General features: G+C 39.8%; 1 protein-coding gene across 2 annotated transcripts in view; it reads right to left on the minus strand.

The window, feature by feature from the left end:
- LOC105474189 (olfactory receptor 6C4) overlaps positions 1-19,398 on the minus strand; it is a 74,585-nt gene that overhangs the window by 21,671 nt on the left and 33,516 nt on the right. The window contains exon 3 of one of the 2 annotated variants that reach the window (XR_011608557.1): positions 10,622-10,661. Coding sequence is in view for 1 of the 2 variants with exons in the window: in XM_011728678.2 (XP_011726980.1) it covers positions 9,714-10,643 (930 nt within the window). In the remaining variant the exon portion in view is untranslated. Of the gene's footprint in view, positions 1-9,713; positions 10,662-19,398 lie in introns of those variants that run through there. The other variant, XM_011728678.2, reaches the window with a different exon arrangement.

The following is a 19,398-nucleotide window of genomic DNA, read 5'->3' on the forward strand; positions in this document are numbered from 1 at the left end:
GTTACATATGTATACATGTGCCATGTTCGTGTGCTGCACCCATTAACTCGTCATTTACATTAGGTATATCTCCTAATGCTATCCCTCCCCCCTACCCCTTCCCTGCAATAGGACCCGGTGTGTGATGCTCACCTTCTTGTGTCCAAGTGATCTCATTGTTGAATTCCTACCTATGAGTGAGATCATGCAGTATTTGATTTTCTGTTCTTGTGATAGTTTGCTGAGAATGATGGTTTCCAGCTGCATCCATGTCCCTACAAAGGACATGAACTCATCCTTTTTTATGGCTGCATAGTATTCCATGGTGTGTATGTGTCACATTTTCTTAATCCAGTCTGTCACTGATGGACATTTGGGTTGATTCCCAGTCTTTGCTACTGTGAATAGTGCCGCAATAAACATATGTATACATGTGTCTTTATAGCAGCATGACTTAAAATCCTTTGGGCATATCCCCAGTAATGGGATGGCTGGGTCGAATGGTATTTCTAGTTCTAGATCCTTGAGGAATCGCCACACTGTTTTCCACAATGGTTGAACTAGTTTACCATCCCACCAACAGTGTAAAAGTGTTCCTATTTTTCCACATCCTCTCCAGCACCTGTTGTTTCCTGATTTTTTAATGATCACCATTCTAACTGGTCTGAGATGGTATCTCAATGTGGTTTTGATTTGCATTTCTCTGATGGCGAGTGATGAGCATTTTTTCATGTGTCTGTTGGCTGTATGAATGTCTTCTTTTGAGAAGTGTCTGTTCATATCCTTTGCCCACTTTTTGATGGGGTTGTTTGTTTTTTTGTTGTAAATTTGTTTGAGTTCTTTATAGGTTCTGAATATTAGCCCTTTGTCAGATGAGTAGATTTCAAAATTTTTCTCCCATTCTGTAGGTTGGCTGTTCACTCTAATGGCAATTTCTTTTGTTGTGCAGCAGCTCTTTAGTTTAATGAGATCCCATTTGTCAATTTTGGCTTTTGTTGCCATTGCTTTTGGTGTTTTAGACATGAAGTCCCTTTCCATGCCTATGTCCTGAATGGTATTACCTATGGTTTTAGGTCTAACGTTTAAGTCTCTAATCCATCTTGAATTAATTTTCATATAAGGAGTAAGGAAAGGATCTAGTTTCAGCTTTCTACTTATGGCTAGCCAATTTTCCCAGCACCATTTATTAAATAGGGAATCCTTTCTCCATTTCTTGTTTTTGTCAGGTTTGTCAAAGATCAGATGGCTGTAGATGTGTGTTATTATTTCTGAGGGCTCTGTTCTGTTCCATTGGTATATATCTCTGTTTTGGTACCAGTACCATGCTGTTTTGGTTACTGTAGCCTTGTATAGTTTGAAGTCAGGTAGCGTGATGCCTCCAGCTTTGTTCTTTTGACTTAGGATTGTCTTGACAATGCAGGGTCTTTTTTGGTTCCATATGAACTTTAAAGCAGTTTTTTTCTGATTCTGTGAAGAAAGTCATTGGTAGTTTAATGGGGATGGCATTGAATCTATAGATTACCTTGGGCAGTATGGCCATTTTCACAATATTGATTCTTCCTATCCATGAGCATGGTATGTTCTTCCATTTGTTTGTGTCCTCTTTTTTTTCACTGAGCAGTGGTTTGTAGTTCTCCTTGTAAAGGTCTTTTACATCCCTTGTAAGTTGGATTCCTAGGTATTTTATTCTCTTTGAAGCTCTTATTCATGATTTGGCTCTCTGTTTGTTACTGGTGTATTAGATTGCCTGTGATTTTTGCACACTGATTTTGTATTCTGAGACTTTGCTGAAGTTGCTTATCAGCTTAAGGAGATTTTGAGCTGAGATAATAGGGTTTTCTAAATGTACAATCATGTTATCTGCAAACAGGGACAATTTGACTTCTTCTTTTCCTAACTGAATACCCCTTATTTCCTTCTCTTGCCTGATTGCCCTAGCCATAACTTCCAATACTATGTTGAATAGGAGTGGTGAGAGAGGGCATCCCTATCTTATGCCAGTTTTCAAAGGGAATGCTTCCAGTTTTTGCCCATTCAGGATGATATTGGCTGTGGGTTTGTCATAAATTGCTCTTATTATTTTGAGATACGTTCCATCAATTCCGAATTTATTGAGAGTTTTTAGCACGAAGGGCTGTTGAATTTTGTCAAAGGCCTTTTCTGCATCTATTGAGATAATTATGTGGTTTTTGTCTTCGATTCTGTTTATATGCTGGATTACGTTGATTGATTTGTGTATGTTGAACCAGCCTTGCATCCCAGGGATGAAGCCCAGTTGATCATGGTGGATTAGTTTTTTGATATGCTGCTGGATTCAGTTTGCCAGTATTTTATTGAGGATTTTTGCATTGATGTTCATCACAGATATTGGTCTAAAATTCTCTTTTTTTGTTGTGCCTCTGCTAGGCTTTGGTATTAGGATGATGTTGGCCTCGTAAAATGAGTTAGGGAGGATTCCCTCTTTTTCTATTGATTGGAATAGTTTCAGAAGGAATGGTACCAACTCCTCCTTTTACCTCTGGTAGAATTCGGCTGTGAATCTATCTGGTCCTGGACTTGTTTTGGTTGGTAGGCTATTAATTATTGCCTTAATTTCAGAGCCTCTTATTGGTCTATTCAGGGATTCAACTTCTTCCTGGTTTAGTCTTGGGAGAGTGTAAGTGTCCAGGAAATTATCCATTTCTTCTAGGTTTTCTAGTTTATTTGCGTAGAGGTGTTTATAGTATTCTCTGATGGTAGTTTGTATTTCTGTGGGGTCGGTGGTGATATCCCCTTTATCATTTTTTATTGCATCTGTTTGATTCTTCTGTCTTTTCTTCTTTATTAGTCTTGCTAGCAGTCTATCAATTTTGTTGATCTTTTCAAAAAACCAGTTCCTGGATTCATGGAGTTTTTGAAGGGTTTTTTGTGTCTCGATCTCCTTCAGTTCTGCTGATCTTAGTTATTTCTTGCCTTCTGCTAGCTTTTGAATGTGTTTGCTCTTGCTTCTCTAGTTCTTTTAATTGTGATGTTAGGGCATCAGTTTTAGATCTTTCCTGCTTTCTCTTGTGGGCATTTAGTGCTCTGAATTTCCCTCTACACACTGCTTTAAATGTGCCCCAGAGATTCTGGTATGTTGTATCTTTGTTCTCATTGGTTTCAAAGAACATCTTTATTTCTGCCTTCATTTTGTTATGTACCCACTAGTCATTCAGGAGCAGGTTGTTCAGTTTCCATGTAGTTGAGCCATTTTGATTGAGTTTCTTAGTCCTGAGTTGTAGTTTAATTGCACTGTGGTTTGAGAGACAGTTTGTTATAATTTCTGTTCTTGTACATTTGCTGAGGAGTGCTTTACTTCCAACTATGTGGTCAATTTTGGAATAAGTGCGATGTGGTGCTGAGAAGAATGTATATTCTGTTGATCTGGGGTTGAGAGTTCTGTAGATGTATATGAGGTCTGCTTGGTGCAGAGTTGAGTTGAATTCCTGGATATCCTTGTTAACTTTCTGTCTCATTGATCTGTCTAATGTTGACAGTGGGGTGTTGAAATCTCCCATTATTATTGTATGGGAGTCTAAGTCTCTTTGTAAGTCTCTAAGGACTTGCTTTATGAATCTGGGTGCTCCTGTATTGGGTACATATATATTTAGGATAGTTAGCTCTTCCTGATGAATTGATCCCTTTACCATTATATAATGGCCTTCTTTGTCTCTTTTGATCTTTGATGGTTTAAAGTCTGTTTTATCAGAGACTAGGATTGCAACCCCTGCTTTTTTTGTTTTCTATTTGCTTGGTAGATCTTCCTCCATCCCTTTATTTTGAGCCTATGTGTGTCTTTGGATGTGAGATGGGTCTCCTGAATACAGCAGACTGATGGGTCTTTACTCTTTATCCAGTTTGCCAGTCTGTGTCTTTTAATTGGACCATTTAGTCCATTTACGTTTAAGGTTAATATTGTTATGTGTGAACTTGATCCTGTCATTATGATATTAGCTGGTTATTTTGCTTGCTAGTTGATGCAGTTTCTTCCTAGCATCGATGGACTTTACATTTTGACATGTTTTTGCAATGACTGGTACCGGTTTTTCCTTTCCATGTTTAGTGCTTCCTTCAGGATCTCTTTTAGGGCAGGCCTGGTGGTGACAAAATCTATAAGCATTTGCTTGTCTGTAAAGGATTTTATTTCTCCTTCACTTATGAAACTTAGTTTGGCTGGATAGAAATTCTGGGTTTAAAATTCTTTTCTTTAAAAATGTTGAATATTGGCCCCCACTCTCTTCTGGCTTGGAGAGTTTCTGCTGAGAGGTCTGCTGTGAGTCTTATGGGCTTCCGTTTGTGTGTAACCCGACCTTACTCTCTGGCTGCCCTTAACATTTTTTCCTTCATTTCAACTTTCATGAATCTGACAATTATGTGTCTTGGAGTTGCTCTTCTCGAGGAGTATCGTTGTGGCATTCTCTGTATTTCCTGAATTTGAATGTTGGCCTGCCTTACTAGGTTGGGGAAGTTCTCCTGGATGATATCCTGAAGAGTGTTTTCCAACTTGGTTCCATTTTCCCCATCACTTTCAGGCACACCAATCAGACGTAGATTTGGTCTTTTCACATAATCCCATACTTCTTGGAGGCTTTGTTCATTTCTTTTTACTCTTTTTTCTCCACGCTTCTGTTCTCACTTCTTTTCATTCATTTGATCTTCAATTGCTGATACTCTTTCTTCCAGTTGATTGAGTTTGTTACTGAAGCTTGTTCATTTGTCACATCATTCTTGTGTTATGGTTTTCATCTCTATCAGTTCTTTTAAGGTCTTCTCTGCCTTAATTATTCTAGTTATCCATTCATCCATTCTTTTTTCAAGGTTTTCAGTTTCTTTGCGCTGGTTACGTAGTTCCTCCTTTAACTCTAAGAAGTTTGATCAACTGAAGCCTTCTTCTCTCAACTCGTCAAAGTCATTCTCCATCCAGCTTTGTTCCATTGCTGGCAATGAGCTGCGTTCCTTTGGAGGGGGAGATGCACTCTGATTTTTCAAATTTCCAGCTTTTCTGCATTGATTTCCCCACATCTTTGTGGTTTTATCTGCCTTTGGTCTTTGATGATGGTGATGTACTGATGGGGTTTTGGTGTGGGTGTCCTTTCTGTCTGTTAGTTTTCCTTCTAACAGTCAGGACCCTCAGCTGTAGGTCTGTTGGAATTTGCTTGAGGTCCACTCCAGACCCTGTTTGCCTGGGTATCAGCAATGGAGGCTGCAGAAGATAGAATATTGCTGAACAGCGAGTGTTGCTGTCTGATTCTTGCTCTGGAAGCTTCATCTCAGGGGTGTACCCCACCGTGTGAGGTGTGAGGTGTCAGTCTGCACCTAGTGGGGGATGTCTCCCAGTTAGGCCACTCAGGGGTCAGGCACCCACTTGAGCAGGCAGTCTGTCCATTCTCAGGTCTCAACATCCATGCTGGGAGATTCACTGCTCTGTTCAAAGCTATCAGACAGGGGCATTTACCTCTGCTGAGGTTTCTGCTGCTTTTTGTTTAACTATGCCCTTTCCCCAGAGGAGGAGTCTACAGAGGCAGGCAGGCCTCCTTGAGCTGCAATGGGCTCCACCCAGTTCGAGCTTCCCAGGGGCTTTGTTTACCTACTTAAGCCTCATCAATGGCGGGTGCCCCTCCTCCAGCCTCGCTGCCACCTTGCAGTTAGATCTCTGACTGCTGTGCTAGCAATGAAGGAGGCTCCGTGGGCATGGGACCCTCCAGGTCAGGTGTGGGATATAATCTTCTGGTGTGCCATTTGCTAAGACCCTTGGTAAAGTGCAGTATTAGGGTGGGAGTTACCCGATTTTCCAGGTGTTGTGTGTCTCAGTTTCTCTAGCTAGGAAAAGGGATTCCCTTCTCCCTTGTGCTTCCCAGGTGAGGCAATGCCTCGCCCTGCTTCAGCTCTCGCTGGTCGGGCTGCAGCAGCTGACCAGCACCGATTGTCCGGCACTCCCCAGTGAGGTGAACCCGGTACCTCAGTTGAAAATGCAGAAATCACCCATCTCTGTGTCACTCATGCTGGTAGCTGGAGGCTGGAGCTGTTCCTATTCAGCCATCTTGGACGTGCCCCCAGATTCAACAACTCAGAAACAACATTTTTTATTATTTGATTTTATCTTTTTTTGAGACAGAGTCTTGCTCTGTTGTCCAGCCTGGAGTGCAGAGGCATGATCTCAGCTCACTACAACCTCTGCCTCCCTGGTTCTCATACTTTAGCCTCCCAGGTAGCTGGAACTACAGGCTTGTGCCACCACACCAGGCTAATTTTTATATTTTTAGTAGGGACAGGGTTTCACCATGTTGGCCAGGCTGGTCTCGAATTCCTGACCCCAAGTGATCTGCCCTCCTCGGCCTCCCAGAGTTCTGGGATTACAGGCATAAGCCACTGCACCTGGCCTGGAAGGGAACGAAAGAATGTCTTTTGCAGCAATTTGGGTGGAGTTGGAAGTCATTATTCTAAGTGAAGTAATATGGGAGTGGAAAACCAAAAACTTTATGTGCTCACTTTTAAGTGGGAGCTAAGCTATGAGTATGCAAAGGCATACAGTGTGGTATAATGAACTTTAGAGAGTCAGAAGGGGAATGATGGGAGGGGGCTAGAGATAAAAACTACACCTTAGGTCCAGTGTATACTACTTGGGTGACAGGTGCACTAAAATCTCAGAATTCACCACTATTTAATTCATTGATGTAACAAAAGGCCACTTGTACTCCAAGTGATTCTTGTGCTTCAGCCTCCCCAGTAGCTGGAATTACAGGCACACATCACCATGCCTGGCTAATTTTTGCATTTTTATTTGGTTGGTGCAAAGGTAGTTGCGCTTTTTGCCATTATCTTTAGTAGCAAAAACCACAATTACTTTTGCATCAATGTAATAGTAGAGGTGGGGTTTCCCTGTGTTGGCCAGGCTGTTCTTGAACTCCTGACCTCAAGTGATCCACCTACCTCAGCCTCCTAAAGAGCTGGGATTAGAGGTGTGAGCCACTGATCCCAGCTGAAATAAAAAAATAAAAAAATTAGATTTTATTGTTTTGAATTTTATTTAAAACTCTTTGCAAGAAATGATGCTGGAAGACTACCTCTTTAGAGTTGTAATCCATACATCCACAAGCTCTGGCGACTTTAAAGACAGGCAATGGAAGAGTGAGCACTCAAATGTAGCAGATTGGCTCTTACTCATTTTCATAATCTGCTCACCCTAGCACTGATATAATATTATTCTGAGAATGTTAGTCAGCTAAAGCTGTTTCTTTTAATTCTTGTCCACATTGGTGACATGAGGAATAAAACTCACCATTTCATATCTTTAGATACTGAATATTCTGGTATCCGCTCAGCACCAGACTCTGTGAAGTCATTCCTTTTGTTTATCTGTGACTTGGATTACATTCCAAGTGTGAATTAACATAAAGCCAGACTAGATGAACAGTTTTAGAAGAATATGACTTGCTTTTTTTTTTTTTTGAAGAGCTCATTTAGAAGGTGATACATTCTTTTCCATATTCATTTCCAAATGCTTATATAAAGAATGCTGAGTGATGTCTTGCCTAGTGATCTTAAACACTGACTTACACAAAGTGCCTTGCTTCCTTGTCTCAGCACGTTAATACATCCCCTTTCCCCCATAGATATCTAGGGCAATGAAGTTGATGCTAGCTCAGTTCTTATAACCTGCTGCCAAGTATTTTGATGGCATTATCTGAAGTGTAGGTTAGCTCTTTGCTGACCCAGCTACCTAGCATGCAACTGAATGTGTGAAGAGTAGGAATATGCTGGCCTTGTGTGGATGGATTTCAAGTGCAATGGCCAACATTTTTACAGTCCCAGCTATATTAAACCAACCAATTTAATACCTTCTTTCTAGTTAAGCTCCAGTTCCTTGAAAAAGATATTGTTTATAATTATCATATAGCTATATTAGATATCATTTATTAAACACAATAAATACTGGCTGTTTTAAAATATTTTACATCTATTTTCTCACTGAATGCTCAAAACTATAAGATAGACACTATTATTGTAAATATTTTAGAGTTGACAGAGGTGAGCCTTAGAGAGATAAAGTAACTATCCCCAGGTAACTTTGGCAGAAAGTTGAAAAGCTGGAATTTGAAATAAAGCCTATGTTTTAAGCCACTCTATGACATTGCTCCCACTGTACCATTGGTTTCGGTAGATGGATGTAGGGGAACTTAATGATTCAGATGTGGCTATTCAAGAACACTTGTTGTTCTTGTAGTGCATTAAATTTGGACTATATTGAATATTATCACTAATCTCTAGCTAGCAACCAAAGAAAACAAGATACTAAAGATAGCAACAGCTTTACATAGAATATTTTTTCAAAAATATTATACATTCTCCAATATTTTCTGTGGCTCTGAGAATTTGCTGTCATAATCAGTTCAATCTAGCTTGTTCCTTAAATGCTTGAGAAGTACCTCATTCTACTCAACACATTACCACATATAAAGCATGTGACAATACCAGATTATGTTCCACTTCTACCCCAAATAGTAACAAAACTCCTGCAATTAGTTAAGATATTATTAAACTGTGTACAGGTCCTCAGATTAAAAAAAAAAGTCCCTTCTTCCATTGAAGTTGGACACTACCACTACCTATTCAAATTCAAGTTGTCATGGCCTCGAATCCATATGTAAAGTTTTTGGTAGGATAGTCTATTTCTAGTTGTTTTTTCAAGACTCATAATTTGGAACATTCTAGATATAAAATTGCATTGACACTTCATATTCTTTTTCACTTTATAAAAAGGTCATTCATGGTTTATGTTAAAAACAAAAGCAAAAATTTGGAGGAAAGTTAAAGAAGTAGAGTCAGATAACAGAATTTTCTTTTCTAATATCTAATAAAGTGAAACAAAAAGATGAAAATAAAATCACAATAGGTAGGAAAAGATCACCAGAAACTATCAAAGAGAGAGAAAACAGATCTCACACCATTAACTTAAAATATGTCACCTAAGAAAAGAAACAATAGATTTTGTCTAGGAGAATGAAAGTCTTCTAAACTTGCCTCTAGAAACCTGTTTTAACCATAAACTAGAAAATGGACATGTAAGTTGACAAAAAATCTTAAGAATTTTTCTCCTCATTTGGAGAAAAGTAGACTAAATGTATATTTTTTCTTTTATTTTCCTCTTATGAAAGGATGGAAGTTGCAATGGTTACATTTGAAATATAAATGAAAAATGGGTAGAGAATCAAAATTATTCACTCCTAGATGGAAACATAGTCTCCAGGGCTCCATGCTGAAGAACAATGCTGATACTACATTCTCCTCAAAACAATTCTGAAAATTTTTCTTGACTCATGAAAGCCAACTAACTCAGTATTTGTAATTACATACTTTTATGATCTGGTTTCCTTTTTCACTCTAAATTCTTATCCTCCTAATCTTCTAAATAAGCAGTATGTTTTGCTTCTTAAATTTCAAATAATTTATGGAAAACAGAACTAATTCTTTCTAGCTGTTCCTTTTTGGATCCCTATTCACTCTTCTCTAATAACAATTAAAATGTCATTTTGTTTTTTGTAAATTTATTACATAAATTTACCATTTATATATCTTTCCTTAATTCTAGACTATAATTAAGACATATACTTTTCCTATTTTTATCTTCAAGGGCCAATTTAGCACTGGAAATACAGACATTCAATGCATATTTGTTAAGTGAAAATATATTTTTTATTGAAGTGTAATCTCCGTTTTTAAAGTTTCACAATCTTTTTGACCGAGTCCTTGAAAGCTTGCTTCACTTGCTGATTTCTTAAAGTATATATGAAGGGATTCAACAGGGGAGTAACTGAAGTAATGAGTACAGCTATTCCTTTGTTGAAAGCACCTCCTTCTTTTGCAGAAGGATTAATGTACATAAACATGCAGCTTCCATAAGAGAGGGAAATGACAATCATGTGGGAGGAACAAGTGGAAAAGGCCTTTGTCCTTTGCTGGACAGAAGGGATCCTCAGAATAGTCCTGATAATGTATGTGTAAGAAAGTGTCACCAGTACCAGAGTAACCACAAGAGTCACAACAGCCAGGAGAATGACCATCAGTTCTAAGAGTCTTGTGTCTGAGCAGGCAAGCTCCATGAGAGGCCCATAGTCACAATAATAGTGATTCAGAATGTTGGAGACACAGAAATCTACCTGGCTCATGAGGATGATTGGTGGTAAGATTGCTAGGAATCCCCCCAGCCAGGAGTAGAACACTAGCTGTATGCAGACTCTGCTGCTCATAATAGTAATGTAATGCAAGGGTTTGCAGATGGCCACATAACGATCATAGGACATGGAGGCCAGGAGGTAAAACTCAGTAGCTCCAAGAAATATGGCAAAAAAATACTGAGTCAAGCAACCAGCAAAGCTGATAACTTTATTTCCTGTTGTCATGCTGGTCAGAAATCTGGGAATAAAAATGGACGTGAAGGAAATTTCTAAGAAGGAGAAATTCCTGAGGAAGAAATACATGGGGGTCTGGAGGTGGGGGTCTAGTAAGGTGAGGGTGATAATAGTCAGATTTCCTAGGACACTTAGCATGTAGGTGAGGGACAGAAAGATGAATATCATCACTTGGAGTTCAGGTTGATTTGTAAGGCCCAGCAGAATAAACTCACCAAACATCGTTCTGTTTTTCATTGTTGACCTTCGGAAAACCTAAAGGCAAAAGGTGAGAATGATGAAAATTGAAGAGTTTCTTAGAGTAGGAGAGATAAAATTTATTTTAATGAACAGAATCAGGTCATACATTGCTCACCATCCAGATGGCCCAAACCAGTGTCCCATTGGGCTGCACTTGGCTTCATGTAAGCCCCATATCTTTTGTGTAAATGAACTTTTTCATTTCTCAAGTTGACCTGTTCCTGGGCACTTAAGGAAATTTATTATAGAATAACTACTCATGATTTTTTTTTCAGAAAAATAGAAGTTTTTGAACCTGTTGTTTCCTTTCAAATGTTTATAAAATCTTCACATGTAAAGTACTTTCTCTTGACTGTATTATAAGCTCTCCTACTTCTGTGCTTTTGGCACACATCTGTCTACCTCATTCTGTTTTCTGTGCTTTCCTGTTTCTTTCTTTCCTTTCTCTGCACTATTTGATGCTTCAATGGATATCTGCTATAGATCCTTATCTCCATTACTGTCCAAAACTCTGACATCCTTGTTTCAGAAACAAGTAGGAATTTCCCTACACAGGCAATGCTGAAGATCATCTCATTTCATATTGTGAGCCTTTTCTGCTACATGAACAAGGCTCAAGCATCAATAAATCATGTTATTTAATATTTTATTATATGTTTCTCTGCCACATTCAGAGTCTTCCAGGCACTGATTTGAGATATGTCTCTGAGAAATTTTGAGAGCTCTGTAAGCAGCATCACAGAATGGATTTTGCTCAGTCTTAAAGAGTTCTCAAAGGCAACTAAGGATGACAGTTTATCATGACCCAGACTCCCCTGTTTTCTATTCTTGTCTTACAGAAACCAGAAAAAGTTTTTGACAGTACAAGTTCTTTGTCGATAAAGTGGTAATTCTCAGGGAAGGAAAATTTGGTGGTAGTATCGTGAGTGCATCTTTAGATTTTTCTGATTAAGAGGCAAATATAATATAAAGGGGTCCTTCTAATTTACATGCATATGGATTAGAAAAATTATATTACAATCATTCTTGTCAACCTTCCCATCTTTCCATACAGTTTTTGGAGGTCCTAGATGATGTTAAACATTGACCTGGATCTCCCACAGCCCTCTTTTCCTTGTTTATACTAACCTGTGGTCTTTGGCAAGTACTGCATTTTCTTCCAGATTTTCACAGTTGATCATTTCATTATCCACATTTATAGAATGATAAAATCAGTGACTTTAAAAACATATGATGCTCATACCTTTGACAATCTGAATGACTATAGTATACTGTTTACCTTGTTGTTCCTAAGAGGTAAATCAAAGATGAGATGTGCCACGTGGATCTTTGAGTGGTATAAACTTTAACATGTTTTCCATTGGCTTCCATCCACATTTTACCTTTCTCTTAAGAAAAGTATCTAAGTTTGTGTAACTTAACCAAGAAAAAGAGGATATTATTTTCCATTTTAGGAATCCAATCCAGAATCAAATCTTAGTTCCTGAGAGACACAGACCTTCACATGTGTAATAAAAAAGTAAAACAGAGTCCATAGCAGTTATTGAATTAGAAGAAAATACTTTGAGAGGCAGCACATTTCTTAAAATTTATGTTCTAAGAAAGATTATGAAGTTCTTAGATGGCAGGGGATGGGCATCTTTGCAGTTTCTTTGTTAGCTACAGTAACACAGGTTTTATCTGCTCTTTTTAGAGCAGGCACATGGGATCAATTTCCTGAAGAAGCTAAAGAAGCCCTGTGGACCCAAGTTCAAAAGGGGCTAATGAACCTCAATTGTTGGCAATTTTGAGAACAAATTGTAAACATATGGCTGAGAAGAGAGATTTCAGAGAGACCATTGAGAAAAAGGTTCCATGAGAGAATCTGCTACAGCCATGAAGTTTGTGGGGAAATGTAGAGCAGTGTACGAACACTCCCTTGGGATGGGTGTGGCTGGCCTTGTCATTGTTTCTATTATCTCTCCTTTAATAAACCAATTTGGCCAGTGCTCAAACATGATATAAATGAATGACACTTCACAGTAAATCACCATAACCTAAATGCTGTGGTATCCTCCATGAATCTCCCATGTCTAAATTACCAAATTACTGACTCCATCAAACCAACAGCTAGAAAATAGTTTGCTGTTTGCATATTTTGCTAATATGTTCAATTCAATGCATAGTTCAAACAGCCTCTCAGAAGCAATCAGTCTTCACTTTTGAAACAAATATACTTTCACTCATTTCCCCATGGGATATCTCAACAGGTCTGCCAGCACACAGTCTTTGCAGGCAAGATCTTAACCACATTCAACTTTTTCCAGGAACACACATGTTGCTAATTACAAACCCTCGAAAATGCAGAAGCAGCTTTAAGAGTCAATACTGGGCAGAAGCTGAAACAATTTGGAGGAGTAGGCTAGAAAAAGCCTATATTCTGGTGGGGGCCTAGAATACAACAAGACTAGGGAAAACATGGAACTTCTTAGAGATTGGTTAAGTGGTTATGACCACAATGCTGATAGAAATATGAAAGAAACTACCATCAGAGTGAACAGGCAACCTACAGAGTGGGAGAAAATTTTTTGCTATCTAACCATCTGACAAAGGGCTAATATCCAGAATCTAAAAAGAACTTAAACAAATTTACAAGAAAAAAAGCAAACAACCCCATCAAAAGGTGGGCAAAGGATATGAAAAGACATTTCTCAAAAGAAGACATTTATGCAGCCAACAGGCACATGAAAAAGTGTTCATCATCACTGGTCATCAGAGAAATGCAAATCAAAACCACAATGAGACACTATCTCATGCTAGTTAGAATGGCGATCATTAAAAAGTCAGGAAGCAACAGATACTGGAGAGGATATGGAGAAATAGAATGCTTTTACACAGTTAGTGGGAGTGTAAGTTAGTTCAACCACTGTGGAAGACAGTGTGGCGATTCCTCAAGGATCTAGAACTAGAAATACCATTTGACCCAGTGATCCCATTACTGTGTATATACCTAAAGGATTATAAATCATTCTACAATAAAGACACATGCACACGTATGTTTATTGCGGCACTATTCACAATAGCAAAGACTTGGAACCAACCCAAATGTCCATCAATGATAGAATGGATTAAGAAATTGTGGTACATATACACCATGGAATACTATGCAGCCATAAAAAAGGATAAGTTCATGTCCTTTGCAGGGACGTGGATGAAGCTGGAAACCATCATTCTCAGCAAACTATTGCAAGAACAGAAAATCAAACACTGCATGTTCTCACTCTTAGGTGGGAACTGAACAATGAAAACCCTTGGACACAGGACAGGGGACATCACAGACTGGGGCCTGTCAGGGGGTGGAGGGCTGGGGGATGGATAGCATTAGGAGAAATACCTAATGTAAATGATGAGTTGATGGGTGCAGCAAACCAACATGGCACATGTATACCTATGTAACAAACATGCACACTGTGCACATGTACCCTAGAACTTAAAGTATAATAATAATAAAAAAAGAAATATGAACAGTAAAAGCCTTTCTGATAAAATTTCAGATGAAACTGAAGAGCAAGTTTTTAGAAACCAGTGGAAAGGCCATCCTTGTTATAAATTGACAAGAACTTGGCTGAGCTGTGTTAATACTTGAGAGCTTTTTCATCAAACCTGAGATTGATGAAGTAGGGTATGTAGCAGAAGAAATGTCTAAGCAAAATAGAAGGAGCATATGGTACATCTAGTTCTAGATCCTTGAGGAATCGCCATACTGTTTTCCATAATGGTTGAACTAGTTTACAATCCCACCAACAGTGTAAAAGTGTTCCTATTTCTCCACATCCTCTCCAGCACCTGTTGTTTCCTGACTTTTTAATGATCGCCATTCTAACTGGTGTGAGATGGTATCTCATTGTGGTTTTGATTTGCATTTCTCTGATGGCCAGTGATGATGAGCATTTTTTCATGTGTCTGTTGGCTGTATGAATGTCTTCTTTTGAGAAATGTCTGTTCATATCCTTTGCCCGCTTTTTGATGGGGTTGTTTGTTTTTTTGTTGTAAATTTGTTTGAGTTCTTTGTAGGTTCTGGATATTAGCCCTAAAGGATTATAAATCATGCTGCTATAAAGACACATGCACACATATGTTTATTGCGGCACTATTCACAATAGCAAAGACTTGGAATCAACCCAAATGTCCATCAGTGACAGACTGGATTAAGAAAATGTGGCACATATACACCATGGAATACTATGCAGCCATAAAAAAGGATGAGTTTGTGTCCTTTGTAGGGACATGGATGCAGCTGGAAACCATCATTCTTAGCAAACTATCACAAGAACAGAAAACCAAACACCGCATGTTCTCACTCATAGGTGGGAACTGAACAATGAGATCACTTGGACTTGGGAAGGGGAACATCACACACTGGGGCCTATCATGGGAGGGGGGAGGGGGGAGGGATTGCATTGGGAGTTATACCTGATGTAAATGGCGAGTTGATGGGTGCTGACGAGTTGATGGGTGCAGCACACCAACATGGCACAAGTATACATATGTAACAAACCTGCACGTTATGCACATGTACCCTAGAACTTAAAGTATAAAAAAAAAAAAAAAATAGAAGGAGCTGCATGGTTGCTTTTGGCCACTTTCATTGCGATTTAGGAACAAAGAAACAATTAAAAACAATTTACAATTAAAGGAGAAGCAGAGTAGAAATATTTGAAAAACTTTCAGCCTGGCCATATAGAGTGAAAAATCATGTTCAGGAGAGGAAACCAAGAGTGCAGGGCTATTTGCTAAAAAGATTAGTAAAGGCAAAAAAGAGTCAGGTACTATTTCTCAAAACAATGGAAAAAATAGCCTAAAGACATTTCAGAGATCTTCAATGCTGCCTCTATCATCACAGGCCCAGAGGTCGAGGGCAGAATGCTTTCAGTGGATTGGCCTGGAGTGATCTTCATGGGTTCACTGCCCAGGGTTGCCTCAGGATTCTGCTCCCTACATTTTAGCACAGTGCTTCATGGCTGCCTCAGTCATGGCTCAAGTTGCCCCAGGTGAAGCTCATGTTGCAGCTCTGGAAGGCACAAGTTATAAACTTTGGTAGTGTCCATGTGGTGTTAATTCTGCAGGCTTTCAGAAAATGAGAGCTGTGGAGGCTTGGCAGCCTCCACCCAGATTTCAAAGAATGGCTTCAAAAGCCTGGGGTTCTCAGCAGAGATGTGTTACAGGGGTGGAGCCACCACAGAGAGCCTTAATTGTCAAGCAATACTGAGCAGAAATGTGGGGTGGGAGCTGCTACAGAGTCCCCACCATGGGGCTGGTGGGGCTGTGGGAGTGAGGCCACTGCAGAGAGTCCTCACTAGGGCCATGCTTAGTGGAGTCATGGGAGTAGAACTGCTGCTGAAACTCCAGAACTTTAGAGCTACCAATGTGCAATGCCATCCTGGGAGAGTTGAAAGGACTAAGCCTAGGACAGTCAAAGGGGCAGGCCTGCTTGAGGCTTTGGGGGACCAAATCATCAAGCCAAAGTGCAGAGAGTGCCAGACATGGAGTCAAAGGAGATTATTTTAGAGTCTTAGTATCTAATATCTACTTTCTTGGGTTTTAAACTTACTTCAGGCCTGTTATCTCTTTCTTCTTGCCTATTTTCTCCCTTTTGGAATGGGAGTGAGTCTTTCACAGGCTCACAGTAGAGACTTTGGACTTTGGCCTTCTGAGTTGGTGTGGGAGCAAGTTAAGACTCTGGGGCTTTAGGGGTGGAATGAACGTATTTTTATGTGAGAAGAACACAAGCTTAAGGAGCTCAGGGGAATAATAGTATGGTCTGAATGTCTCCTCCAAAACTTGCATTGAAACTTAAATTCCAATGTAGCAATATTGAAAGGTAGGACCTTTAAGTGGTGATTGGATCATGAAGGCTCAGTCCTTATAAATAGACTAATCCATTCACAGATTAATGATATATATATAGAAAAAAGAAACGGGTGTGTGTGTTTATATATGTATGTATGTGTGTACATATATATAGAATAAAGAAACTGTAGTGTGTGTGTATATATGTATGTATGTGTATATATATGTGTGTACATATATATATATGATGGAATGCTACTCAGCCATAAAAAAGAATGAATTAACTGCATTCCCAGCGACCTGGATGAGATTGGAGACTATTTTTCTAAGTGAAGTAACTCAGGAATGGAAAACCAAATATCATATGTTCTCACTGATATGTAGGAGCTAAACTATGAGGACACAAAGGCATAAGAATGATAGAACGGACCCTGGGGACTTGGGGAAAGAGTGGGCATGGGTGAGGGATAAAAGACTACAAATATAGTGTAGTGTATACTGCTCGGGCGTTCTCTGTATTTCCTGGATTTGAATGTTGGCCTGCCTTACTAGGTTGGGGAAGTTCTCTTGGATGATATCCTGCAGAGTGTTTTCCAACTTGTTTCCATTTTCCCCCTCACTTTCAGGCACACCAATCAGCTGTAGATTTGGTCTTTTCACATAATTCCATATTTCTTGGAGGCTTTGTTCATTTCTTTTTCCTCTTTTTTCTCTAGACTTCTCTTCTCACTTCTTTTCATTCATTTGATCTTCAATTGCTGATACTCTTTCTTCCAGTTGATCGAGTCAGTTACTAAAGCTTGTGCATTTGTCACGTAATTCTCTTGTCATGTTTTTTATCTCTATCAGTTCGTTTATGGCCTTCTCTGCATTGATTATTCTAGTTATCCATTCTTCCATTATTTTTTCAAGATTTTTTGTTTCTTTGTGTTGGGTACATAGTTCCTCCTTTAGCTCTGAGAAGTTTGATCGACTGAAGCCTTCTTCTCTCAACTTGTCAAAGTTATTCTCTGTCCAGCTTTGATCCGTTGCTGGCAATGAGCTGTGTTCCTTTGGAGAGGGAAATGCACTCTTATTTTTTGAATTTCCAGCTTTTCTGCCCTGCTTTTCCCCCATCTTTGTGGTTTTATCTGCCTTTGGTCTTTGATGCTGGTGACGTACTGATGGGGTTTTGGTGTGGGTGTCCTTTCTGTGTGTTAGTTTTCCTCCTAACAGTCAGGACCCTCAGCTGCAGGTCTGTTGGAGTTTGCTTGTGGTCCACTACAGACCCTGTTTGCCTGGGTATCAGCAGCAGAGGCTGCTGATAGAATATTGCTGAACAGCGAGTGTTGCTGTCTGATTCTTGCTCTGGAAATTTCGTTTCAGAGATGTGCCCTGCCGTGTGAGGTGTGAGGTGTCATTCTGCACCTAGTGGGGGATGTCTCCCAGTTAGGTTACTCAAGGGTCAGGGACCCACTTGAGCATGCAGTCTGTCAGTTCTCAGATATCAGCCTCCATGCTGGGAGACCCACTGCTCTCTTCAAAGCTGTCAGACAGGGTCATTTACATCTGCAGAGATTTCTGCTGCTTTTTGTTTAGCTATGCCCTGTCCCCAGAGGTGGAGTCTACAGAGGCAGGCAGGCAGGCCTCCTTGAGCTGTGGTGGGCTCCACCCAGTTGAGCTTCCTGGTGGCTTTGTTTACCTGCTTTAGCCTTAGCAATGACAGGTGCCCCTCCCCCAGCCTCACTGCCAACTTGCAGTTAGATCTCAGGCTGCTGTGCTAGCAATGAGGGAGGCTCCGTAGGCATGGGACCCTCCCGGCCAGATGTGGGATATAATCTCCTGGTGTGCCGTTTGCTAAGACCCTTGGTAAAGCGCAGTATTAGGGTGGGAGTTACCCAATTTTCCAGGTGTTGTGTGTCTCAGTTTCCCTTGGTAGGAAAAGGGATTCCCTTCCCCCTTGCGCTTCCCAGTGAAGTGATGCCTCACCCTGTTTCAGCTCTTGCTGGTCGGGCTGCACCAGCTGACCAGCACCGATCGTCCAGCACTCCCCAGTGAGATGAACCTAGTACCTCAGTTGAAAATGCAGAAATCACCTGTCTTCTGTGTCACTCGTGCTGGTAGCTGGAGGCTGGAGCGGTTCCTATTAGGCCATCTTGCTCTCTCTGACTGACCTTTTTGCCACATTTTCTTAATCCAGTCTGTCACTGATGGACATTTGGATTGATTCCAAGTCTTTGCTATTGTGAATAGTGCCGCATTAAGCATACGTGTGCATGTGTCTTTATAGCAGCATGATTTATAATCCTTTGGGTATATACCCAGTAATGGGATGGCTGGGTCATATGGTATTTCTAGTTCTAGATCTTTGAGGAATTGCCACACTGTTTTCCACAACGGTTGAACTAGTTTACAGTCCCACTAACAGTGTAAAAGTGTTCCTATTTCTCCACATCCTCTCCAGCACCTGTTGTTTCCTGACTTTTTAATGATTGCCATTATAACTAGTGTGAGATGGTATCTCATTGTGGTTTTGATTTGCATTTCTCTGATGGCCAGTGATGATGAGCATTTTTTCATGCGTCTGTTGGCTGTATGAATGTCTTCTTTTGAGAAGTGTCTGTTCATATCCTTTGTCCACTTTTTGATGGGGTTGTTTGTTTTTTTCTCGTAAATTTGTTTGAGTTCTTTATAGGTTCTGGATATTAGCCTTTTGTTAGATAAGTCAATTGCAAAAATTTTCTCTCATTCTGTAGGTTGCCTGTTCACTCTGATGGTAGTTTCTTTTGCTGTGCAGAAGCTCTTTAGTTTAATTAGGTCCCATTTGTCAATTTTGGCTTTCATTGCCATTGCTTTTAGACATGAAGTGTTTTATACATGAAGTCCCTGCCCATGCCTATGTCCTGAATGGTATTACCTAGGTTTTCTTCTAGGGTTTTTATGG

This window comes from Macaca nemestrina, chromosome 10, assembly GCF_043159975.1.
Source record: "Macaca nemestrina isolate mMacNem1 chromosome 10, mMacNem.hap1, whole genome shotgun sequence".
Lineage (NCBI taxonomy): Eukaryota > Metazoa > Chordata > Mammalia > Primates > Cercopithecidae > Macaca > Macaca nemestrina.